The following is a 25,433-nucleotide window of genomic DNA, read 5'->3' as shown; positions in this document are numbered from 1 at the left end:
CTGCTGCCCAAGAGGCCAGAGAAGCACGACGTGGCTGGGATGCACGTGTGCTGAGCACACCCCAGCAGTGCTGCTGTTACCACTGCCCATGTCCTCTCCTTCAGGTTTTGTGAGCTTCGACAACCCATCCAGTGCACAAACTGCCATCCAGGCCATGAATGGCTTCCAGATTGGCATGAAACGTTTGAAGGTCCAATTGAAACGACCCAAGGATGCCAACCATCCCTACTGACAGCAGCGAGCAAACAGGAGTCACTTCTGCAGCACAGGTAGATTCCATGTGCTGCGTCAGTGTGGGGGGCAGCGGGGGGTGGCTGCTCCCTGGGATGGGCATCAGGGCTGGTGAAGGTGAATGGGGTTGGATGGCCAGGTGGGTGTAGGGAACCTGCTTGGGCAGGGGGTTGGACTCGGTGATCTCTGGAGGTCCCTTCCAACCCCTACAATTCTGTGATTCTGTATGGGACGCCAGGAGGTTGGTGTCTGGATAACAAAGTCTGTGGCTGCAGCCCGAGTTGGGGACTGACCGGTGTGGGGCTGAGGGCAGAGGCTGAGCTGAGCAGGAGCCAGGTGAGCGGGCAGAGGCCGTTAAGGTCATGGAGTGCCTGGGGGGGTGGGGTACCAACCTGTGCTCTGAACGAGGCTTCGGCCCCCTGCCCCGTGCCGCAAACTTTGCGTCTTCCTCTGAAGGCCTTAAAGCTCCATCCATAGCATTGCTCTCATCTCTTGGGCCGTCGGTCCTCCTCAGCAGCAGGAGGTGTTTGTGACCCACAGGTGATGCTGTGCGGGGCCACAGGAGAGCTGCCTGCTGTGAGAGCCGCTGGCAGAGCTGGTTCCTGTCAGACAGGCTGGCAGCGGGGGGCTGCACTTGGTCCCTTCTAATTTAGGCTCATTTTCCTCCACTTTTAAGCAGCGTCAGCTCAGAGCCGGAGCTTCACACAGGTGTCCCCCGATCCCCCACTTCCCTCCCTCCTCTCTTTCTGTTCAGGTGAAGGGAAACTCCAGAGGAAGTTTCTGCTTCAGGTTGACTTACAGAGAGGCCGGTGAATCTGTCAGCTCCCTTCGCACCCCTTCCCTTCCTCCCCTCCCCCCATCCTGCCCTCTAGTCCCAAAAAGAGCCGTTACAAAGCGAAGGCCAGTCCTGCCTTGCAGGAAGGTCTTTTCCTCCCTTCTCCATCTCCTCTCCCTTTTACAGATCCATGTCAGTATTGCACAGCCCGTTTTTCTTTTCTCTCCTTGAAGTGACTCACAGGACCAAACTTTCCCATTCAGACACTCCTTGCCAGAGGGGTTGGAAGCGAAGGGTTTACCTCTGCAGCCGTTGTCTTCTCAGCAGGCACTGCAAACAGACCTGAACATTTTGAGAGGATGCTGGATGGACAGAGAGCGAGGGAGGGCCCATCTCCCCGCTCAGCATCAGCACCAAGCGAGGAGAAGGAGAACTACTTACCTCCAGGGTTAGGGCACAGCAGCCGCTCCGCTCCGCTCACTCACCCACCAACCTTAGCACCAGCCTGGTTAAGGATCGCTCTGTCTTACCCTCCTAAGGGCTTCTGCAGACCAAACTCCTGCAATTCGGTGCCGGTTGGGCTGAAAGCACAGGAAACCTTTCCCTGCAGGACCTGCACTGCCGCCCCGCCTCTCATTGCTGCTCGTGGTAACAGGACAGCAAAGCAGGAGGAGGAGAGGGAGCGCTGATGGAACGGCCGGGCGCTGCAGGACCCAGAGCTGCGTGCAGGCAGCGCTGGTTCCCAGCCCAGGTCGGACCTTTCCCGTTGAATTCAGCTCTGCGGCACTTCCCCATTGCACACGGGTGGCATCGGGCCGCCATCCCTGCGGTTCCTTCTTCCCCGCCGCTCCCTCCGAGGGACAGATCCCACATCACACAGTCCGTATCTGCGTTCACACCTCCACACGCACTGAAGCACAGCGCGGAGCTCTGTGTCACAACCGCTGCACGGGGGGGGGGGGAAGGGGGGGGAAGGAGGGGGCTGTGCTGACGGGGCCGATCCCTGAGGCGGCACAAACTGCTGCTTCCTGCTGAAACCGGGAGGAAAAGCCGAACGCGGCAGAGCGGGGTGAGGCGCGGAGGGCATCGCTGTGTCTGTGGGGCAGGACGGGGTTGGGGCTGCGGCCCCCCCTGCTCACCCCGTTGCAGGGAGAGGCGGCGGAGCCGGGTGGGGGCCGGGGGGGTCTGTGTGTGTTTCTATAGTCCATGTTTACTTATTGTAAATACCATTTTTATACTTAACATCGACGACGTCCGTGATTTGTATAATGTACTTTATTTCTGCTACGAATAATTTCATGGATTTAAACTTAATCTAATTTTGAACAAAAAACAAAAAACAAAAAGACAAAAAAAAAAAAGAAAGAAAAAGGACCAACAAATACAAACCGGGGGGGTGGGGGGGGGGGGGAGCCACAGCGGGACCCGGCGAGGTTCGGCCCGCCGCCGTTTGACCGTTCGCATTTCTTCCATCGCCGATCCCGACGCCGCTCCATCAGTGTCAGCCCTCGCTCTGATCTACAAAGAATCTTAAGTTTATTTAATAAAAGTTTTACTTCCTAAGTAACCCGGCTGCCCCCTGCGTGCGCCGCCTGGGGTTGGGGCGGCCCGGGGCCGTTCGACGGCTGCAGCGCCAGCACCGCTTCGGGGAACCGGAGCGGAATCGGAGCGGAACCGCCGCTTACGCACAGCGCACCCGGAGCGCACCGGCGCGCCACGGCCCCACGAAGCCCCGCCCCCCAGAGCTGCTCAGCCAACGGGCAGCCGGCAGCAGAGTGGCTCCGCCCACGAGAGGAGGAGCGACGCGCAGCATACTACTGCTAACCAATCAAAGGCGCGGGGCGGGCCTCGCGTCACTAGGGCGGTGCTAACGTGGACCAGGAACCAATAGGAAAGCGCGAAGCACAGCGAGATTTGCATACACCTCGAGTGCCAACTAATCCGCCGCCGCCCGGGGGGCGGGGCTTAATCCCGCAGCGGCAGCTTCCGGCTCGGGCGCTTCCGCCGCCGTCGCCGTGCCCGCATTGCGCGGTGCCGCCGGTCCGCCCCGATGCAGCGGCTGAGGGCAGCCGGCTTCGCTCCTTTCAGGCCCGGCCCCGGGCGGAGAACGCGAGACACAACCGAGCCTGTGGGGCGGAGCGAGGGGTGCGGCTGCGGGGTCTGGAGGAAGATGGGGGGGCGATCACCGCACGCGGATCCCCGCGCCGTCAGGGGCTGCCGTGGTTCCAAGCGCTGTGGTTGTAGAAGCTCTGCAGCACGCGGGGGTTGGGGAGCAGCACCCAGAGGCCGTGCACGTGCCGCAGCCACCACGGGTAGAAGAGCTCCGGCAGGCGGGCGGCAGCACCGCGAATGATGGCGAGCGCCGCTTCTGGCGCAGGAGAAGCAGTGATGAAGACTTTGCCCCTGCGTGAGACCAGCAGAGCGTCAGGCCGCGCTCAGACACACGCGCACACACAAACACAAAAACACACACCGGGTCTTTTCCAGCGCCGTGGCCGTGTCGATGAGGCCCAGGATGCACAGCGTGATGGAGACGTTCCTCTCCTGCATCATCAGCTCGTGGCGCAGGGAGCTGAAGAATCCGTCCAGTGCAAACTTTGTGGCTGAGTACGAAGTGGTGAAAGGAGTGGGAATCTTCCCTGGAGGGAAAAAGAGAGAATGAAGAAACGTCCAGCAGGGAAGAAGCCCGGCCCGCCTCCATCCTGCTTGCTACAGCTCGAGTGTGTGCTGAAAGCGGCGTGGTGTGCAGGAGCTGCAGCTCAGCCACACGCACTGACCTGTGAGGGAAGAAACCACCACCACCGAGCCGTGATTCTTCTCCAGGGTGGGCAGAGCTGCTGTTGCGAGCGCCACGTAACTAAAGAAATTCACCTGGAAGGAGGAGGGCATGCAAGGAGAAAAAGAGTGCTTGGAAAGGAACCCACAAGCCGAGAGAACAGAAGCGACAGGGAGCGCGGCTTGGATGTGAAATTGGAAACGCAAGGAGGAAAGAATCATCTCAGCTAGGATGGATGGGGACAAATGTTGCACCACGAGCCCTTCAGATCCCAGGCACAGCAATGGAGAAGTCAGGAAATGTACCTGAAGGCCCCACAGTAACATTTCCTGGCAAGCGAGGCCGCTGTCCCTAATTTTCTGTGTGCTGGTCTCACTCTGCATCCCCTGCTCAGCCACAAGGACCAAAGCAGTGCCTCACTTTGCTCCCGGCTGAGCTCAGACCACCAAGGAAGCATCCCTGCTCTGCCAATTGCAGGGACTTCCTTGCTGCTGCCCCAGGCTCCCTGCCCTGCAGCAAACGCACGCTTCCCACCATCAGTCACCCAGTGGCCCAGCTAGGAGCAAAGCAGCACAGCTCTTCATCTCTACAGTCCCAAAATGCAGCACTATTGGGAAGTCCTGTGTCCGAGCAGAGGCTCAAACAGCAAACACCACTGCCAGCCACCACAGCGTGCTCTGCAACAGGACCTGCTGTAGCTGGGTGGGAATGTTTGCTCCTCGCCTGCTGGCCTTCCTAAACACAGCACACGTTGGGCAAGGACCCACAGCAGGCCAAGCCCAGCAGCTCTAGACTGAGGACAGATAAGGAGGATGGAAGGAAGGAGAGAAGTCAGCTCCTGGGCATTCATTCCTCTGCACACAGCAACACAGGTGAGCAGAACACTGAGGAGAGTCAGGAAGTCTCCAAAGCCCTGGACTTGAAACACACGCAGCGGTTGCTCTCAGCTGCTGCCATAGATCTGAATTTGCCTCTGAGCCCCTCCAGGTTGTCCCAGGGGAAGCAGAATCACTGCACTCCATGAGAACTGCTGGGAATCCTCACCTCCATGAGCCAGCGGCTGTGCTCCACATCTCCACCCCACATCTGGAAAGGGGAAATGCCAATGTGGTTCAGCACCAGGTAATCCAGCCCTCCTGTGGGCAGAGACAGCAGTCAGTGGGGCGGCCGTCCCTGAGGACGCAGTGCAGCAGCCCCTCACACACTTACACCCTTTCCTCCCCCAGAAGAAGACATTTGGGGATGGCGCCGTTCTTGTTCTGCTTACCCAGCTTTTGGATGGCGAACCGAAGCACCCTGTCAGGCTCAGAAGGGGAAGACATATCAGCTGGGATATAGAAGGCTTTCTTTGCTCCCAGGCTCAGGCATTTCTCCATCACCTGGGAAAACAATGCTCTCCCAGTGATTCAACAGCGTGGGGTGCGGGGAAGGAACGGCAATAAGGGCACTGCAAGGAGCTCCTTCCCCCTCACTGCCATCAGTAAGAAGCAACTCTGGACAAAGATGCCCCTCGATGTAAATCTGCCCCTATTCAGTTCATTTTACATCAACACTCCTGCCCACAGCGGCTGAACGGAGGGCTCTTAACAAGACAGAGATTCAATCTAGCTTGGAAAAGGATCGAGACCCATCCAAAAAAAGGCCACCTTCAGAAGAATGCTTCTAGAACACGGGTTACAGACTCACAGTGAGATCTCACAGGTCCCCGAGTTCCAACCATCTGCACTCAGTGCCTTTTGTTGTGGTTGATCCAAAGTTTTGGCCTCCTGCAGCGCTCAGCTCTCAGAGCTGTTTTGCACTGAGGGCTGTGTGAAGGTTGCCTGGCACACAGCTGGCTCTCTGGTGAGGCGACGTCCCCACGGGATCTGTGCTCACTGCTCCAGCTCTCCTGCCTCGTTTCACAGCTCACAGCTCTCCTGGCAGGGCACTCATCCCGAGGTCTCAGAGATCTGCTCGATGTGGATGCAGGCTGCACGGGGCTGTGGGCACCCAGCACTGCTGGGAGGCGTCCCTGCCTCTGTGCAGGTGGAGCTGGGTGATCTCAGAGATTCCTTCCGACCCAAACCACCCTATAATTCTCTACACACCGCCCCATAAAGAAGTCACATCTTCAAGACAGTCAGACATTGCACAGAAAGGTTGGGGTGTTTGTAGCAGCCACAAACAGGACTGACTCAGAAAAGCACCTCGCACAACTGCAGCTCCATTTTCCCCTTCGGCCGAGCTCCCTCTGGAGCACAGAGCCCCGCTGTGCCGTGGCAGTGCCCTCTGGTAGGAGAAACACGCACTGCAGCAGCACTGCTGTGTGACAGCACAGTAACCCACCCGGGGTCACTGCAGAGAAGGGTGGCACAGAGCAGTGCCAGCACGTGGGGCTCAGCACACATCGCTGCTGCTGTCTTCTGTTGTTCTACAGAAACCACAAAGCAGCTCGGCTGGTTTTGTGCAATGCTGCTTCTGAAGGAGAAAACACAACGTGCGTCCAAAGCCCAAAGCCCCGCCGTCCTCCCTCACCCAACGCAGCCCTCACCTCCTGCAGCACAGCTTCCCTCCTGGCGGTCAGAACAATTTCAGCCCCAAACGTGGCGTAGTGATAGGCCATCTGCTCCCCAATCCCTGCGCTGGCTCCGGTCAGCAGGACGCGGGCACCAGAAAGCTGCTCTGTTTGTGGGAGAAGACGCAGCACAGCACAGATCACTTCCACAAAGCAGCTTTTTGTTCTACAGAAGCTGTGCAGCACAAACAGAGCCCTGGGCCTGCAGCATTCCCCCTCTACTCAGCTCTTGTGAGTACTGTGTCCAGGCCTGGGGGCCCCAGCACAAGAAAGATGCAGAGCTCTCGGAACAGGACAGAGGAGGGCACTGAGATGAGCAGAGGGCTGGAGCACTGTGAGGAAAGGTTGAGGGAACCGGGCTTGTTTAGCTTGGCAAAGAGAAGGCTCCATGGAGACCTCATGGTGGCCTTCCAGTACTTGAAAGGAGCTTATAAACGGGAGGGGAACGGCTGTTTGTGAGGGTGGATGGTGATGGGACAAGGGGAATGGTTTTAAACTGAGGCAGGGGAGGTTTAGGTTGGATATTAGGAGGAAGTTTTTCACACAGAGGGTGGTGAGGCACTGGCACAGGTTGCCCAAGGAGGCTGTGGATGCCCCAGCCCTGCAGGCATTCAAGGCCAGGCTGGATGTGGCTCTGGGCAGCCTGGGCTGCTGGTTGGTGACCTGCACACAGCAGGGGTTGGAACTGATGAGCGTTGTGCTGCTTTGCAACCCAGGCCATTCTAGGATTCTATGTCTGTGTTTCCTTGGATCAGTTTGAGTTCAGTCAGCCCTCCTGTGCTCAGCCACACAGGAACAGTTCCTGAGCCCAAAGCTTGCAATGAAAAGGGAAAGGCAGTGGCAGAGGCCATCAGCTCCAGTACAGCCACGAGTGGGAAGGGACTGTAATCACAGTTTGGCAATTCAAGCAGTTCTGTTACACTGCATACATCCCAGTTTGGGCTGAGCCCTGGTCAGCATACCTGGCTGGAAGGTGTCCCTCCAGAAGAAGGCAAGCAGCACAGCCAGGCTCCCTGCAGCACAGAGCACTTTTCCAAAGGGCTTCATCTTCCTCCACGCCGTGCAGAAGGGGAACAAAAAGCTGCTCAGGCTGTGGAGGTGAGACAGAGAAGAACCAGAAGCAAATGTGGACGTCAGCAGTGGGAAAACTGTGAAGGGACGCGATGAAGCGGGCTGGGAGCGCAGGGATTCCACAGCGGAGGTTCAACCACTGAGGCTGTGCCAACCTCTGCCCGGTACGCAGCGGGGAGCCGGGCACCGCCTCCAGACGGCACGGCGCACATTGGCGCCACCCGATCCCGCTGCCTTTGGGTTTGGGAAATCCCCGCTTTGCAGGCGTCACAGCCAGCAACACCAGCACCGCCCCAAAGGCCGGGAGCCGCGATAACGGCATCCGAAGGGAGGAAATAACAGCACGGGGCGGGGCTGCGCTGCTCCCCCCCTCCCGGCCTGCGGAAAAGCGGCCCGACCCGCGCCGAACGAAGGCCTCGTTAACTCAGCATCAACCTCACAGCTGAGGTGTTCACCACAGCGAACGGCGCTCCGGGTTGACGCAGGCACCGCAGCGCGATGAAACAGCGGGGAGAGCCGAGATCAGAGCCGAGATCAGAGCCGAGATCAGAGCCGAGATCAGAGCCGAGATCAGCCCCGCGCCCACCGCGCCGAGTGCCAGGCCGCCCCCCAGCCCCGACCCTCACCCCCAAATGGCGGCGGGCGCAGCTTCCCGCCCACGTGACCTTGCCACCATGGCGACGGCCGAGACGGAAGCGTACCCCCTCACTTCCGGTCACGTGAGGCGCTCCCGGCGGCCCTCGCGGCGCGGGCCCTCGCGCTGCCCTTGGTGCCGCCATGGCCGCCCGCCTGCTGCCCGTGCTCAGGTCAGTGCTGCGGGCGCCGCCTCCCTCCGGGACCGCCGAGCTGCAGTTGGGCCCGGCGCTGCCCGCTCCGCGGTTCTGCCTTTCGCCTCGCTCGGCCCGGGGCGCGGAGCGAGGCGGGAGAGCCGGCCCAGCGCGGTGCCCTCAGCGTGCGGCCCCTCCGGGCGGCTGCGAGTGGGAACTGGGGGCGAGCGGGGCGCGGGGCTCCGGGCGGGTGAGCTCAGCTGCCGTAAAGCTGCGGTGCTGGGGCAGCCCGGTGTTGGCCGGGCTTCGGTCGCTGCTGCTGTGGGTCCCATTCATCCGGGCGGTGAGAACGATGGCATTGCGGCGGTGAGGCGTTGGCGGGGTCGCCGTCCCTGGAGGAGCTCGGAATCGCGGAGGTGCGGCACTGAGGGCAACGGGGTCTGTGCTGTGTCCCCACTGCTGAGTCCTTCCGTTGCTTTTCTGCGTCGGCCGTTCTCTGCTCAGAGTTGCGGTGCTTCTCCGTTTTCAGAGAAGCAGACAAAGTGCGAGCAGATTTCTGACAGGTGAGGGATGTTTGGTGTAGGGGAAGGGACCGCAGAGCAGCAGCCATCTGCTCTCAAACGCCTCCAGGGACGGTGACCCCTCTGCCTCTTATCTGCCCGAGAGAGATGCGGTGTCACTCCTGATGCAAACTGAACTGTGGCTGCTTTTGGTTCCTTCAGGTTTGTCATCAAAGGAAGCCTGGCCGGAGCTGCTGTGTACGTGGCCTACGATCAGGGGCTGCTGGGCAGCGGTGCAGAAGGTGCTGAAGCCCTAAAAAAGGCTCAGGCAGCTGTGCCTCCTGCAGTCAGAGAGTGGACAAGTTACATGGGCTGGGAGGTGAGGATGGGAGGTGAGGGTGCACAGATGAGCGCAGCAGATACTGAGGAGCAGGACACACTGGGACGATGGTTCAGGTTCCAATGACGTTGGCAGTTTTGCTGTTGAACCTGAATTTTGCATTGAGGGTTCTTTGAGGAGGGTTGAAACAGAAGGAGGATGACTTTCAGAGCGTAGTGGGGAGAATTCCCAGGTCTTGGAAGGAAAGAGGCAATGAGCCCAGGCAGGTCAAGGAGGGGACTGCTGGGTTGCTCTGAGGGGAGATTTCAGTGTGTAGTAATAGTTCTAGGCTGTTCTTTGGGCTTAAAAGTTCAGGCCAAGATTCTCCTGGTTTGTCAGGCTGAATTCAGATTGCCTGGAGAGACCTTTTAAGTGTTTAAAATCTTCAGGAGCCAAAGAGTCTTTTCCATATTGGAGTCTATGATAACAAACCCGCAGCTGCCAGCAGCGCCTCAGTGTGAAGCACTTCCCTTCTGCTGTGTGCTGCAGAAAAGAGCCAAGCCCTCAGCCAAGATCTCAGGGCAATGGCTGATGCCCTTTGAGGCTTAGGGAAGGGAGCACAAAATGCCTTTGAGATGTGAGGCAGCCCTGTCCCACTGACACCCCACTGCTGATTTCTTTCTCTTTCCAGCTCCCGCCCGCTCCAAGTTTGGACTTTTCCCCCTCTGATTCCTGGAATAAAGGTAAAATTGCTTTTCATGTAGCTGTGGGAAGGGTTTGATGAGTTTGACAAGTGATCAGCTTGTCAAAGAATCATAGAACGGCCTGGGTTGAAAAGGAACTCAAAAGATCATCTCATCTTGGTTGTGTCTCAGCACTGCCCTGTAAAAGTGATGATGTGGGAGGAGCTCTGCATCTGGGAGCAGAGTTCCTCCAGGTTCCACCGTGAGCAGGCAGTGACTGTGGGCAGTTCACTTCATTTTCAGGTGTGAAATCCAAGTAGAGTGGCCACAGAACTGTTCTCACATGAGTGTGCCTGAACTCACCCTCTGGTTTTTCACAGGAGCTTTCCCATAATTGCTGGACAGTTAGGGATGTTTGGAGGCCAAACATGTCATAAATATGATGAGGATTTATAGTTCTTATGGTGCAGCAAATAACCTTCACAGAGCTGTGGGAAACAGCCCCCGTTCCTGTGACGTCACCTGGGGTCTGCAGCAAAACCAGAAATGAAATTGAATTCTCCCAGCTGCAGTTTGTTGTGGTCATCTGAACTTTGACTGGTGCTGCTGGGACAGCATGAGGCTGTACTCGAGCTCCATGACAGTAATCTGCATTTTCCTCTGTCTTTGAAGAGATCCACGGTGCTGAGTAGCCATAGATTGGCCTCGAGGGATGCTGTTCTGGGGATAACTCTCCTCTTTCCTCGCAGGCGTGCACACGGTGATGTCTGCCCTGTCTGTGGCTCCCAGCAGGGCCTGCGAGTACACGGCGGAGGGCTGGAAGTACGTGAAGGACCTGGTGAAGTGAACCCGTCCTCTGGGCGCAGCTCTGTGCTTCTGTCCGTCCTGTGCTGGTCCTGCTGGAGGGCAGCTCAGCCAAGCGAGGGCTACAATAAAGGACTTTGGAAGCTCCTGTTTGCCTGGGGTTGCTTTTGGCACACAAACTGCACCCGCTGCTTCGTGTCTCCCTAGCGGTAGGTGGCTCGCATGCAGAGCGACAGTTCTGTGCTGAGGGAGAACCTCTGTCTGCACCTGTGGTGACTGCATTTTTGAGAACAGCCAAAGGTACCCAAGCACAGCTAAGAGCCATTGCTCATCTCCATCAAGGATTGCTGGGGAAATGTAGGTCTTGGAATTGGAGCAGCTTTGGACTGCCTTGATGTAGCAGGGGCCAAGCAGGCGTAGCTCCCACCGTGAAACGAAGAGAAAAAGATCCTTCACCCCTCGCCCTCACTTGTCCAAATTTTACTTAGCATCGTCACCAGCATGAAAAAAATTAGATTGCAGTGTTTAATTAAGACTGAAAGTAATGTGGCATGGCAGTGTGCTGCTAGTGAAAGTGCAAAGGCTCTGGGGTATTGCAGCTGGGGAAGAACATTCTGTGCTTCAGCTGTGGCCAAACACATCGGTGTCCCAGGGACGAGTGAAGCCATCAACTGTAAACTGTTTTTTATTTGTGGAAAATGGAATGCTTCATTAACAAACATTTTTAAATGAGATATGAACAACACATTACAAAACGAATGAGTTCACATTGTATTGAGTGACGTAATATGGCAGCAGCTTAAAAAAAATTACACTTACAGTGACCCATGAGCTCCAAGGAACGGTAACCCCGGGTGACAAATCAATTTCAGTTGCCACGTAGCATTAAAAATTAAAACATTCAGTAGCGACGGTTGAACCGGGGGTCGTTGGGTCTGCTTGCTCTTTCCTGGCCAGCAAATCCCTCTCCTTGCATCCCTCCTCCGTGCATCATCTGACTTTGGTTCCCGCCTTGCATGAACCCTCCTCGCCTGCAAAGTGAGGCAGATGGGTTTGGGTTTGTTTTCTTGTGACTCCAGTAGTCGGGTTGAAATAAAGGATGTGCTACGTTATGAACCACAGGAATATTCTGTCATCCCTTGACGTTTCACTAACAAACTGCAGAACTGATCAATCCCCTACAAATGCTTCTCTGGCTCATTTAAATGCAAGGGACTCACCCAGAAAGGAAAGGAAATGGAAGACGAAGAAACGCTTTGCTCTTTTTAAGCTCCTTACCCTGACATGCCTCCACGGTGCATCACGTGGCCAGGTCTCCCTCTACCTCCACCTACAAAAGAGTGGAAATGATTCCTTCATACCCACGGGGCTCGTTTTGCTTTGTGTCCCAGCAGGCCCCACAGGAGCCTTACCTTGCCATCTCTCGTGATCCCGTCCCATCATCCCTCCATCCACGCTGCTCTGCCACGAACGCTCTTGGTGCCCTTCAAATTTCCTCCCGTGCTCCCCCCAGTCGCGGCCATCTCTGCAGGAAGAGCCCAAGTTACACTTCTGCACAACAGCAAGAACCCAGCGGGACAGCAGGCACTGCTGTAAGGAGAGAGCTGGAAGAGCTGCTCTTGTGCAGAGCGCCTGGCAGAGAGCGAGGAGGGAGGCTGTGGAAAAGAACCGCGGCAAGAAGCGCATCTACAACATTCAGCAGCTGCACAAGAAGTGCCGCAGCTCAGAGCACTGACCGTGAGGGCGGCGGGATCCCTCTGCTCTCACTCATCCTCCTGTCAGAGCCGTAGCTGCCCCAGCTCTCCCTGGAGTCCCGGGAATGGCGCTCAGGTCCCCCATGGCGCTCGTCTGGGTAATGCTGCAAGGCCAAGCACATCTGTGAGCCCTTATTCCCTCCTGGTAACTTCACCATATTCCTCTCTGCCCAATCCTGTCTCTCGCAATCCCACAGCTCAGCCATCAGTAAGAGCCTCTCACTGCCTGCCTCTCAGGAACACACCAACCCACTGAGCTCTGCCACCTTACAGAGCTCATTTTGTGGTATTTGTGCCCTCTCTGAACGACCTTTCATCACCCACCTCTCTGACGTGCTTTTTTGTTTGCTGTGTACCTGAGTTCTATAGCAAGTCAAAAGCAAGGCAATCCTGTCACTGATAGATACTTCTAGCACTATCATCCTAATCTGAAACTACAGCAAACCAGGTTGTAGAGTTGAGATAGTTCTACAGGTCTATAAAAAGCAACTCACTTGTCCGTCGCGATCTCCCATCATTGTCCTCGATCCATCTCTCCTACAGGCAGACAATTAAAATCAAACTGTGGTTGGAAAACACTGCAGTTTTAACAGTATCTACACATCACAGATAGAAAATCCTGTTTCCATGTGCTGCCAGCATTGCCTACAAATGGGGTAGGAACACAGGGAAGCCACAACACCTGAGATTCCTGGAAAACCTAGCTAGCCCAGGAGCATGAAGCCACATCCTCCATTAAGGTGCTACAATACTATTTCAAAAGCTGTTTTTTTCCTCAGAAGCTTTCAAATTGCCAAACAGCAGCACCAGCACACTGAGCAGGTGCTCAACAAATGCTTCACTCGTGGCACAGAACATTTCTCTTTGGTTTCAGGAGAGAATCTTCACAGCTCCTAAATCACGCTTAAAGAAGGAAGCGCAGAAGAAACACCCAGTAAAGAAAAGGCAGCAAAATGTGACACTGCATGCCTCTGATTTCAGACAGCACAGCACAGCACAGCTGACACCCACCTGTCCAGTGAGTGGTCCTGGTACCGGCCGCGATCCCTGTGGTCGAAGTCGTGGAAGCGGTCCTGGCGGCCGAAGTCAGAATGGTAGCGATCGTTCATCGCCATCCGCTTCGCTTCAGGCCAGTACGGATCGTCCCTCCTGACAGAGAGAACATGCTTGTTTTAACCCAGTTGGTGACTTTTGATATTTGTCCCCTCCCCTCACGCTGTGCAAATCAAAAACGCGTGTAACAAAGCTCAGAAGCAGGAACAGAACTCAGACACAGGAGCACGGCTGAGGTTTTACACACCGTCAGCTCAGGCCAAGCAGCGAGCGCAGCTCCGAGCAGACACACACACACAGCAATCTGAGGGCAGGCCGGAGCCACAGCCTGGCAGCCCGGCGCCCTCCTCCTGTCCCTCAGTGCCTTTACCTGCCATCAATATCATACGGCCTTCTCATGGCAGAGCGGCGTTCCTGCTCGTAGCGCAGCTGCTCGTGCTGCCGCCGCAGCTCCTCCCTTTCCCGCTGGATGCGGTCCTGTTCCCTCCTCCTTTCGTGCTCTATGTGCATCCTCTCTCTCTCCAGTCTCTCTCTCTCCATCCGCTCTCGCTCCAGCCGCTGCCTTTCAATTTCCAGTCTCTCCCGAGCGATCTCCAGCCTCTCCCTTTCCTCGCGCTCCCGGATGGTCTGCAGGTGCTGCTGCCTCTCCCGACGCTCACGGGTGCTGTTTTAGGAGGATGAAAGGTTACAGGTTTGTATTTCAACAAAGGAAGTTAAAAAGGAAAAAAATATATATATATTAAAAACATAAAACCACAGTGACTGCAGATCTGTTGAGCTCCTCAGTTATATCACAGCAATGTATGTACTGTGACTTCACTGCTCCCAGCGCACCACCCGCGGGGGGAAATAATCCGATACAGACAGAAGTTGAATCCAAATGCCTCAAAGCTCATTGCTTCTACTCAAATAAAGTATCAAACACATATTTTCCCCCTTGGTCATTTTCATTAAAAGAAGACTGCACCGCTCCTAGGAAGAAAAAGGATTTCAGCCAAGCTGAAAACTGCTGCTCTTACCGGCGCTGCTCGGCCTCCCTCATCTTCCTCTGAGCCTTGATCTTGTCGAAGGGCACGATGCCTTGCCTCTCCCTGCTCTCCGATTTGCGGTCCTGGCTCTTAACACTCTGCATTTGACACAGGACAGAAACTCAGCAGAGTGCTTTTACAGAAGGCCCAGCGCTGCGCAGCGCTCTGCTTCCATTCGCACACATCTCAAAGCTCTGCCCCCACATTTTGCTGTTGCTTTTTCTTTTTTAAACATTGCAGACCCACAGCATAATAACAGAAGACCTTCCCTTCCCACATTGAGTCTGGCAAGATTTCACTGCTGAATATGTTATCAGCAATATGAAAAATATTTGACTAATTAAGAGCTAAATCTGCATTATAGAAACCCCAATTAGACTGATCAGCAGGACAAGCATAGGGCACGTGCAACTTAGTGGGATTCCTGCTCTGTTTCTAAGGAAAACCCATGTACCATGCATCCCAAGCAGACTCACTCTGTCTTTTGATGTAGTTGATGTTTTCACACTGATAACAGGCTCTCCTTTGGATTTGTCCATTACCACCGTTCTCTCTGTTCCTTTACTCCCTGTACAAATCAGAGGTTGAGCAGAAAGAGGTGTAAGAAATAACAGCACTACACAACACGTGCAGCTCATCACTGTTCACAGTCACCTCCTCTACAGTGTGAAACGGGTCTTTAAACCCCTGCTCAAAATGCATTTCTTCACTATCCCAAGAGTCAGCATTAAGGCTGACACAATGTCAGTGCTCCCCCAAGGCTATTCACTCTTGGACAGTGACAGGACAAGGGGAATGGCTTTAAACTGAGACAGGGGAGGTTTGGGTTGGATGTTAGGAGGAAGTTTTCTACCCAGAGGGTGGTGAAGCACTGGCACAGGTTGCCCAAGGAGGCTGTGGATGCCCCATCCCTGCAGGCATTCAAGGCCAGGCTGGATGTGGCTCTGGGCAGCCTGGGCTGCTGGTTGGTGACCTGCACACAGCAGGGGTTGGAACTGATGAGCATTGTGCTGCTTTGCAACCAAGGCCATTCTAGAATTCTATGATCCTATGAGAGACTGACTGTGAAATGAAGAACAGCCATGTTACCTGACTTGGAAGATTTAGGCTGATCCGATGAAGCAGACTTCTGTTCATCCTTCTCTTTCCTTTCTTTTTCATCTCTGTCTTCAGTCTTTTTGGAGTCGTCTTTCTGGTCACATTTCTCATCCCTTTTACTACTGCTAGGCCTACAGGCAGATGTTGATATACATCAGATTGATATTCAGGAAGAGAGAACTAACAGAGTTTTGATTGGCTGAGATGAGGTAGTTACAAACACACACTTTCACTTTCTGCATGTTTGTCATTAAAGTTCTGTTTAACAGTTTCTCCTGACAAATCAACACACAGAACCTCAGGGCAGGGGATGCTGAAGGCAGTACCTCTCGCTGGCTGTTTCTTTCTTCGACTCGTTCTCCTTTTTTTCAGTCGGTTTCTTCCCAGCAGGTTCATTTTTTGCCTGAAATTTATTTTGCACATCAGCTGAGATCGTGGTTTCAATTACGCGCACAACTCGATGGCGGCGACAAATCTTAGAGGCTCAATACTCACTTTTTCCACAGAAATGATCTTCCCGTGCAGCTCCGTTTTGTGCAGGTGAGTAATGCACTTTGTGGCTTCCTCAGCTGTAGACATGGTGACGAAGCCGTAGCAGCGCGCGCCGGGGCTGCGGGCATTGGTGACCACCTTTGCACCGACCACCTTTCCCAAAGAAAACACGTGTTACACTCACAGCAATGAGGGCACAGCCCTACCAGCAAGGAGCACTCACAGCATCCCTGCTGCAGGCCAGGGCACACTGCTGCTGCTCATAATGATGTCATGTCAGCACAGAGATGACAGAGTGACATCCGTAGCTCTGCTTAGGAAAGAGGAGTTTCCCCACAAACAACTTGAAAAAGCCTGCTTAGAACGCTTGCTTTATGAATGGCACCTGGTGTGTGCACAGAGGCATCGCATTAAAGCAGAGCTGAGCACGGAACGTACTTCTGAGCTCTTGATTCATTTAGCAGATGGGCACCGACTGCTTGGGAGCTTCAACCTCCACCAGTAGCAAATGAGGTAATTTGATTTACATGGCCACGCGGCGCTGTGGCAGCTGCAAACGTGAGGTGAGCTTATTTTCTCCTTACACGTTGAACCTGTTGTGTATCTCTATGATCAGTGCATTCCTGCTCACCAGCTGGAATTCTGAACAAATAAATGGAAAGGCAGCATTGTTTTTTTTAACTGACATGGGGAAAGAAGCTTCTGTTACTCTTCTGACCATCAAACCCGATGCTGTGACACTGAACCCATTGCAGTGCTTACTGGCAGGTCACAGCTCACACTCTGCAATGTTTTCTCAGTTAAACCTTCAGTAAGGCATTACCAGCAGAGATTTCTCTAACTACAACCTGCTGAGAAAGACATCTTTAAATGGGCTTCAGAGGCCTGAGAGAAATCCTTAGGAATCAGCTCCGTGCAAGAAATGCCATCAGCTCTGACAGCAGTGTTCTGTGCAACCAGTTCTTCCCATTTTGCAGCTGAGATGGAGTGAATTCATAACAAATGCAGTAGAAAACAACAGTGCCCAAGTGAGCCCATTTTAAAGCAGTTATCCACTTCAGACAAAGGAAAACCTTCAGGTACTGAGGAATTCCTCACGTACGCCCCATAAACAACATTATCAAATACTGCATTACCCTACTTTGTCCCAGGAACACATTTAATAAGCAGCATTCACTGCTTACTGTGGGTTCCAATGAGTAAAGGCACCATCACAGGACACAGAGGGGTATGTAAGCAGTCGCTGTCTGTTTATATAAGGACTGAAAAAGGAATTTTGTTTTTGTTTGGAAGAGATAAAATAAAAGTGCAGCCATTTGCCATGAACTCACGCAGGTTTTTCTTCCCTCTGCAATCCCACCGACATTTTCAGCACACCAAGTCTTACAGTTTATGCTGAGGGGAATATAAACAAACAAACCAGCCTTACCTTCCCATATTTGCTAAACAGATTCTTTAAGTCTGTAGCTCTGGTGGTGGAAGCAAGTCCACTCACCCAGAAGTTTCTCCCAGAACCGCCAGCAGTGCGACCTAATTAGGAACACAAACAAACCACAGCCCGAATCCTGATTAGTTCTACCATTCCCATATTTAAAAAAGAACAGTTCCACACATCCCATTTTTCAAATCACAAAGCAAAGCATAAACGTCACCTCCCAACAACTCGTATTCCTGAAGGCAACGAGGAGTCCAAACTCTCCTAAGATGGAGCAACAAGCTCTGGCACGTGCAACAGAGGGATGCTGTTCCCTCCATCGTTCCTCAAGGCAGAAACTGCAGAGATGAAGTAACTGTGGCCCTGCAGAACGTGTCTGGATCCACCCCAGCAAGTTGGAACTTACAGGAAAAGACTGAAGACCTGCGAGGGCTGTGGGAACCGAGTCAGCACCCACAGGTGTTCAAGTCTTGCCCTTGTCTCCTTGATTCCTAAGGAATCAGAACTGGATGCAGATTAACTGCACCTCAAGGAAAAACATTCACCATAAAAACAAGAACATATCTTCCTAAGTGCCTGCCTGCATGTCGCTCATGTTCAGGGTGTGAACAGTTGAGCTACAACCTCAGTTACTGCAGTCAGAAAAGGGTCAGCATTCAGCTATGCAGGAACTACAGAACACCCACCAGTTTGACATCTGAACTGGTTTGCTAAGTGGTTGCATCATTGTCAAGTCTGAGAACTCGTGGTCCAGAGATTAAGAAAGGTTCAAGCTAAATGCTCACAGATGTTATCTCTGACAGGGAGAGATGATGTCTCCCTGCAAACATCTGTTATTGCTGAGTGATTGTGTTGTGCTCATCTCTCTAAGGAGCAACCAGCAAGCCTGGCCAGCTCCTCTGTAATCTCACTGATTCCTGGTTGAACTTCTGTTACTGGTAACTGTGCTAGAGAAAAACCAAACAAACAGGGAATAACCTTTATCCCTTTTTGAAACAGTCTGATTTATGCAAGTTCTGATGGTTGCCTGTTTGCATGGAGCTCACACCAGGACACTATCCCAGCCTCCTCTGAAATCTCTTTAGGAGCTCTGTATTGCTCTTCACAGCATTCAGTCCCACAGGCTTCTGAGACTGGAGTGCAGCAGGTCTCCCTACATCCATCTGCTTCTAAAACACCTTTCTGGTGATGGAAGGAATTTCTCAGAACTGTCATCAATGGGGAGATGCATCTTTCAAAGGCAATCTGAAATGCTCTCCTTACTCAGGTATCTTTCTCTTTCTTACTTCTTCATGTGAGAGCTGCCACCTTCCTGCTGCAAACACGAGCTCTGCAGGGAATGCTGTCACATTTGTACAAGTTTGTGTGAAAGTAGGCAGGGATTTGTAACAATCTCTTAGAAGAAAGATGACACGGCCCAAAATGTGCTGCAGACTCTGTGTAAATAATAGAACCTGTTAAACAGTCCTTTAAATGTCCTGAAATAAGAGTAAAAATACGGATGAAAGGTGAACAGATGTGGATGGAGCTAATGGTGAGGTCTGGTCGCTGGCACAGACAGGCATAACCCAGAATCTGGGTGGAAGCAGCTGATGACGAGTTCAGTCTGTGCTGCAAAACCTAAAGCCGTGCAAATCCTTCCTTTCCAATCAGCAGACAGATCTCCTAACGAACTTCTTGCCAATTACAGAACTGCTGGGACTTCAGCACTCACTGCTTTGAACTCTCTGCTGCACGCAAGGCAGTTCTGAGCTTTCTGCCTTGGAGTGGTAAGAGAACAGAAAAGAGGAAAGAGAAGTAAAGGCTCAGCAGAACGTGCATTAAAAGGAAGAAGCACAATGAGAAGAAGGAGCAGGCAAGGCCTCCTGTGGCACTGCTCATCTAGAAATGCCCGTCCTGCTGATCATGCATATTGGCACTGGAAACAGGATCTGAGCAGATGAAGATGTAAGAGCCATCGATCCAACTGGAAGACATGAAACTTGGAGCATTTGTGATGCTTCAGTACGTGAATACAAGACTGTGTGTCATTTCCACGTAACAGGAGATGGTGTAAAGAACCACAAGGAAAGCAATCACAAAAGGCTTTGGACTCACTAACAGCTGCTGGTATCAGAGCCATGAAGGACATGTTTGTCACAGATCAGCGCCTACCTTTGGAGATCAAGACACAAACAGAAGGGGCACAACGCGAAGCCTTGCGAAATGTATCAAAGAGAAGAACGTTTTGGAATAGCTGCATCTTTAAAAATCCAGGAAAACAAGAAAATAATGAAATTTAAGAACGGCAGAGACTTGAAAGCTTTCACAACAAAAGGCCCCATCCAACAAAAAGGAGCTTCACTGACATAAATGCCAAGGTTCGTTGTTTAAGGATACATACCCTTCTCATCTTTTGAGATTAGCTTTGTATCTCTGTCCTCCTCCACAGGGCTAAAGACAAAACAACACGTTACTCAAGTCAGAGAGAATAATGACTACTGATCAGTTATTTAAAAAGCTAAAATTAAATACCTACCAGAAAATACGTTGCAAACAAAAATACACCTTTACATACTTGATTTAAGTAATCTGACATGAAATAAGGGGAGTCAGATTCTTAAACAGAATTATATTAGGAAGAAGTTTACAAATCAGAGTAATTTAAGAAAACAACCTTTGAAGGTTGAGGAAGGAAAGAAATCAAACCCTCTGCGCTTAACCAAACAACGACAATTCTGCACAAGGAGAAATCAAACCGATTCTTTAGCAATAGGCTACAATTTCAGAGGCGCGGTGGCCAATTGAAGGACACGGCTTATCGGCAGCACTTAACGACCCGTGACAAAAGATAGCATCTGGTCTATAACGGAGAAAAAACAAACCTCTTTTTCTGATCACCGCCCTCACTGGCTGAGGACTCTTTAGTAGCGGGGGATTCCTCTGAATTAGCTTTGTCTTCTGCTTTCTTGGCATCTTCTTTGCTATCCTTGCCTTCCGCACCTGCGCCTCTCTCCGCTGTTTCCCCACTAGAGGCTTCCAGGCCTTGGCAGCGCTTGCTACTCTGATCGCTTACGCTCTCTACTCCTACAGAGTCAGAGTCCAGCTTCTCTTCCTCTATTGTCTGTTCACTTGTCTCCCCTTTCGCTACAACTAAACGCTTTGCCTCCTTCCTTGCCATAGCTTGTGCCGATTTGCTGTCCAAATCTAAAGCATCTTCCTCCGACTGAGCGGCAGCAAGAGCGTCCTCTTCCTCTGCCAGCCTCTTGCCTGGCACCACGTTACTTGCTTCCTGTGCATGTGGCTGCTCCGCTTCGGAGGTTTCTTCGTTAAGGAGCTCAGATTTACAAGTTTCCCCCAAAATGTCGAGTATTTTCTCATTTTCTACGGATTTAACAGGAATAGAATGGCACAAGGTTTAATCACCAGGGAAATACAGCAATCACAAACGTGGAACTGGCATGGCTGCCACACTAACACCAAGAGAAGGCTAAGCTACACAGAGATTGGAAAACCCTAGTGTACCCAGTGTTACAAGTCCTACGCTCCCTGCACTCTGACACACTACTGCATCAGCCCTCACACGTTAACAGGGAAGAAAAATCCCCCACAGATTTAACAAAACCTTCTGGCTCATCCTTGATATTCTTCACGAAATCGTTCAGCTGTTTCTTCTCTAGTTAGCTTCCACAGTCCAAGACGCTTAACTGAACATAGCAAAGCACTGAGGGTTCAATTTTTAAATCTCTGTGACATTCTTTTAGCAGACAGTCCAACATGAAACCTGGGCTTCTTCTGATGGTGCATGAGTGTGTTTGCAGTCCACAAAGTGAAAAGTATCTGTATGAAATTTCCATGAAGAAACTCTCTTCTTTCTTCTGTATCCAGTAACTAAGCTTTACATTCTAATGCCCTACAATGTCTTTTTACTGCTGTCACTGCTCCCTACTCGCTAAGGAGTTAAGGTGTGTGCGATATCACAAGATCTGTTTAGAGGCAGATTGCTTAGCTCTTAAACTGTCATTACCTTCTCTACATCCATCTATGTAGCTTAACAGGTTTTTAAACCATTTCATATCACTGAAAATATTTCAGAGATGACAAGCATCACTTGACAGATCTGGGGATATGATTGGGTTTCCAATCTCTATGACCCTGCACGATCTGGGTTGTCCATCATAAGAATAACGCAAACTCTATGTTTGTTTGTTTGTTTTAAACAGTTAATGGTTTAAAAAGCATTAGTTGAAAAGACAGGAATATGCTTTTCTTTAACAGTACCTGGCTCCAAGTGTAGTTTCTCCATTTTCTGTTTGGGAAATAAACACAGAATAAGGATTTTATGCAGTGTACTTTGTTACACAGCATCACTGCAATCCCTCCCCCCCCCCCCCATGAGATGTAAGCGCATGCCAATGCACCTGCTGCTCTTAGCACTGCTTTTCACCATCCATTGGAAATTAATAATCTACATAACTTTTTTTGACTAATTAAAGCCCGAATTTCAGCCCCTATTCGCCTCGTAACTGGGAATATTAGAGAAAAGGGGGCAAAAAGGTTCCTCTGGGTACCACAGAGTGAAAACGAAACCTGGCTGCTGCTGGGTATCATCAGCAGGGGCAAGGAAAATAAATCAGCTGTGAAACTTTTCAAGCAAATCTCGTTTTTCCTAAGTAAGAACAGCCATCACAGTGCTTTCAGTCTGCCTTTCTGAAGGCCTGCTTCCCTTGCAGTGCCAGAGCAAAAGGGGAGGAAGTCTCCTGAATTTGGCCAAGAGGGAAGAGAAGAAAACAACAAGGAAACAACTCGGGGCATCCTGACTTGACAGAGTGGATTGTGTGAGAGCACTCAGCCCGTGGTTCTGTCACAGCTCACACTACGGCCAATGGTACAAACACAGAGTGAACAGCATTTAAAAAATATCTGCGAGTTACGTTTTCAATTTACCTTCATTTCAATTAAATCAGAAGAGGAATCTACATTGTTTTCAATTTCATCATAATCTTCCTAGAAGAGTAAAAAAGCAATTAGAGTACTCCTACACAGCAAGGAGTGCACAGCCCAGAGCAACAGCACCACATCCTGAGCACCAACATCAGCAGCATTTTCCAATATTACTGCTTCTGAGCACAACCCAAGAAGAGCAAGAGAGAAATGTTCTTCAGCATTAAATACGAGCAGGAGAGCACTCTTTCCAGTAACCTTTCATCACTGAGATTAAAGTATGCTTTAAAGATGCTTTGATTTAGAAATTCTCCATTTTCCCACCTTTTTTTTTTTGTTTCCATTTCTTTATTTCTTTACCTTCTACCTTCAAGTGAAGTTGATTTAAGTCTCCACTTTGCCAATGACAAAACTCCCCCCCATCTCCACTCCTAAGAGCTGCTGGAGCTCTATTGGATTGAAGCCTCAACCAAAACCTCACTGGTTATGATTCTCAACAGCTCCAATTGAAAGAAAGCCAACTGGCCTTTCAGGTTAATGGGTGTTTCTGCAATCACCTTGTTTCTCACATGGCAAAAAGCTGAGACAGACATGAGAAGCCTAAAGCAAATACACGAGGAAAGAGTGCATTTTGTGTGGGCAGTAACCATAGCACACAACCACTGCGTCCATTCAGCAGCTGCAGTCTGTATAGGAGATACCCCAACTTGCTCTCTAAGCTACATCAAAAGTTTGGCACTGCCAGGCAAGGGCAATCCCTGATCCATAAGGATTTTAATAACCTACACAACATAATTTCTTCACAACATCATTTCTGCAGAAAAGAGTTCTAAATTATAAGTTGAAAATGAATTTCTTCCTTCGCATATGCAGTTATTTAGATGGGTGGGTGCACATCTGTGTGCATGCATCCATTAATGCACACACACTCTAGCAAGCATCAATGGCAACAGGGAACAGCGAAACCAACAACTGCTTTCAGCCCAGAGATGTCACTGCACAGCAAAGCAGGTGGTAAACGTGCTGCTGTCAGCCTTTATACCTCTGGTAGGACACAAGAGCTGCTAATGTGAACCAGAATCCATGTTCTACACACATCCTATATTGCATTACACCAAAGAAAAGCCTCCCAAACACTTGTTACATTTGCAAGGACCTCTACTTACCTCATTTTCTGTTAGCTGATCTGGGAGTTCTTTCATTTCAGCATCAACATTGTCTTTATTATCAGACAGTGAATCCAGAATGTTATCAGGACTATAGTCTTCTCCACAGTCCACAGCACTGCTGTTGTCTATTTCAGCCTCATCTAACACACTAATATCCATCATGTCGATGTCTTGTAAGGTATCCAGGCTTGCTTCAATATCCTCCTAAATAAAGGAAAAGGGCAGACATGTGTTTACTGTCATTTTAATGACACAGGTACTTGGAAACTGCAATCATGCTTTCACCTACCTGCCCATCTCTGGAGTTTTCTTCCAGCCCATTGTCTTCCAACCCTTCCTCTTCTGATTTTCTTCCTACAAATAATATAAATGAAGCTATATTAACTATATTTCATAACGTAGCTACTCTTTGCCAACTTATCTAAGCAATGCTGTTTCAATTAATAATCGTTAAGATCCTGATTCAGAAGCCCTATCTGGATTTAGCTGAAGATGAGAATACAACACAGTCAACACAAATCCACGGCACGAGCACAAACAAGGTTCCAAGACATGCAAACAGAACACCTGGGTGTCATACCGGTGTTGAAATAGTTTTACTATTTTCCATAAAAAAGCACCAAAATGAAGACGCTGTATTTGCACCCTGTACCTTTGCTCATTCTTTTTGACAGCCTCTTGTTGGTCAGTTCTGAAGCCATGGGAATTTCATCCGGATCTCCTCCTTCGTCCTCAATAGCCTGAGGGAGACAGCAATGCAGCCCTGTTGTACTGCTACAACGTGCGCTTTGTCAGATGGGGCTCCCAGCTCACGCAGCCCCATCAGAGACAAACTGTGCTATGAAACAGCTCCGCAGACGCACTGAGATGCAATCCAGGGGTGCAGATCCGCATAGCTTTATACGCAAAGCTTTACAGCACAGATTGGGTTTGGGTTTCGGGTGGTGCTGTGTGGACCCCGGGGTTGGACTTAACGATCCCCGTGTTCCGATCGTAGAACTGATCGAGCTGGAAGGTAACGGCCATCAAGCACACCTCCCCTGCAACGAACGGGGCCGCGTTTGTGAGAAGCCACAAAGGACTCGAGATCCGCAGCCGACCAAGCCTGCTGAGAGCCACGCAGGAGAGATGGAAGAACCGAACGAAGGGCGCGCGGAGGGAAGCCGAGCACGGAAAGGGAATCGCGCCGACGGAGCGGACGGGAGAACGGGGACGGCCCGGCCCCCGCCCCGCGCTGCCCTCAATGCGGCGCCGCGCCAACCGCGCATGCGCCAACGGCCCTGGGCCGTGGGACAAAGGACCCGGATGAGGCTCCCCCGCCCCCCTTCCCCCCCCCCTCCCCGTTTCCCCCCCCGGTTGGCGCCTCGCTCACCTTCCTCAGCCGCTCCATCAGCACGCTCTTGTTGCCGCCCGTGTCCAGGTTACGGCGCTTCAGCTCTGCCCGCAGATCGATGACCCGCAGCTCGCTCAGCCGCCGGGTTTCGGGTTCCGAGCCGAGCGCTGCGGCCCCTCCGGGGGATGTCAGCTCCCCCAGCCCGGCCGCTGATTGACTCTCCGCCATTAAGGCCCCTTCGAGGTCCCGTTGCGAGCCCGAACGCGAGGGAGGTTACGGCGCGCTCCCACAGCTAACCTTGTGATCGCGGCACAAAATGGTGGGGAAGCCGAGACGCGCTGAGGGAAAGGGGAAAAAAAAAAAAAGGGAAAAAAAAAAAAAAGCAAAAAAAAAAAAAAAAGGCCTACTCCGCGCAAACTCGGCGAGAAGGGCGACGAATGGCGGAGGGAGGGGGAAGGCGGAGCCTGAGGGAGATGCGAAGCGCAGCGGTGCGCTCCGTGCGCGCCTGAGGGCAGCTCGCCAACGTCTGCGCATGCGCCTGCGCTCCGGGAGGCACTGCGGCTGCGTGGCGCCGCCGATAGCACAACTGCGCCTGCTCGGCGAGGCGCAAGCGTAATACTGCGCATGCGCATCTCCGGAGCGTGCGGCATCTTTCCTGCGCATGCGCG

At 52.0% G+C, this 25,433-nt stretch overlaps 4 protein-coding genes across 12 annotated transcripts in view; 2 read left to right on the top strand and 2 right to left on the bottom strand.

The window, feature by feature from the left end:
- CELF5 (CUGBP Elav-like family member 5) overlaps positions 1 to 1,955 on the top strand; it is a 35,493-nt gene extending 33,538 nt beyond the window's left edge. For 4 of the 6 annotated variants that reach the window (XM_048927777.1, XM_048927775.1, XM_048927776.1 and 1 more), the window contains 2 exons: positions 105 to 269; positions 1,240 to 1,955. In XM_048927777.1, the coding sequence (XP_048783734.1) occupies positions 105 to 232 (128 nt within the window). In that variant the 3' untranslated portion in view covers positions 233 to 269; positions 1,240 to 1,955. Of the gene's footprint in view, positions 1 to 104; positions 270 to 1,239 lie in introns of those variants that run through there. The other 2 variants (XM_048927774.1, XR_007373377.1) reach the window with 2 other exon arrangements.
- A 46-nt stretch (positions 1,956 to 2,001) lies between these two features.
- Positions 2,002 to 8,124, bottom strand: HSD11B1L (hydroxysteroid 11-beta dehydrogenase 1 like). 4 transcript variants are annotated; one of them, XM_048927782.1, is made up of 8 exons: positions 8,034 to 8,124; positions 7,299 to 7,426; positions 6,313 to 6,443; positions 5,050 to 5,161; positions 4,827 to 4,918; positions 3,784 to 3,877; positions 3,480 to 3,645; positions 2,002 to 3,409 (listed from the first exon to the last, which is right to left on the bottom strand). In XM_048927782.1, exons 1-8 carry the CDS (start codon positions 8,081 to 8,083, stop codon positions 3,214 to 3,216), a joined length of 969 nt encoding a protein of 322 aa, XP_048783739.1. In that variant the 5' UTR covers positions 8,084 to 8,124; the 3' UTR covers positions 2,002 to 3,213. The 4 variants fall into 4 exon arrangements, with proteins under 4 accessions (XP_048783739.1, XP_048783738.1, XP_048783741.1 ...); XM_048927781.1 differs by lacking the exon at positions 8,034 to 8,124 and adding an exon at positions 7,563 to 8,027; XM_048927784.1 differs by lacking the exon at positions 8,034 to 8,124 and adding an exon at positions 7,843 to 8,027.
- MICOS13 (mitochondrial contact site and cristae organizing system subunit 13) lies at positions 8,093 to 10,626 on the top strand. Its single transcript, XM_048927791.1, has 4 exons — positions 8,093 to 8,213; positions 8,897 to 9,053; positions 9,685 to 9,736; positions 10,426 to 10,626. The coding sequence occupies exons 1-4, from the start codon at positions 8,185 to 8,187 to the stop codon at positions 10,521 to 10,523; spliced, it is 336 nt and encodes a 111-aa protein (XP_048783748.1). The 5' UTR covers positions 8,093 to 8,184; the 3' UTR covers positions 10,524 to 10,626.
- Positions 10,627 to 11,149: 523 nt separating this feature from the next.
- Positions 11,150 to 25,116, bottom strand: LOC125685039 (scaffold attachment factor B1-like). Its single transcript, XM_048927767.1, has 21 exons — positions 24,805 to 25,116; positions 24,085 to 24,172; positions 23,722 to 23,786; positions 23,430 to 23,636; positions 22,267 to 22,326; positions 21,601 to 21,628; positions 20,205 to 20,703; positions 19,724 to 19,773; positions 17,335 to 17,435; positions 15,909 to 16,058; positions 15,740 to 15,816; positions 15,405 to 15,544; positions 14,792 to 14,883; positions 14,307 to 14,413; positions 13,658 to 13,951; positions 13,246 to 13,383; positions 12,729 to 12,771; positions 12,217 to 12,338; positions 11,893 to 12,005; positions 11,759 to 11,810; positions 11,150 to 11,511 (listed from the first exon to the last, which is right to left on the bottom strand). The coding sequence occupies exons 1-21, from the start codon at positions 24,991 to 24,993 to the stop codon at positions 11,382 to 11,384; spliced, it is 2,745 nt and encodes a 914-aa protein (XP_048783724.1). The 5' UTR covers positions 24,994 to 25,116; the 3' UTR covers positions 11,150 to 11,381.
- Positions 25,117 to 25,433: the final 317 nt, after the last annotated feature.

The sequence above is a fragment of the Lagopus muta genome, chromosome 26, assembly GCF_023343835.1.
Source record: "Lagopus muta isolate bLagMut1 chromosome 26, bLagMut1 primary, whole genome shotgun sequence".
Taxonomy (NCBI): domain Eukaryota; kingdom Metazoa; phylum Chordata; class Aves; order Galliformes; family Phasianidae; genus Lagopus; species Lagopus muta.
Note: the sequence above shows the minus strand (reverse complement) of the source record. Positions and strands in the feature narration are given on the sequence as shown.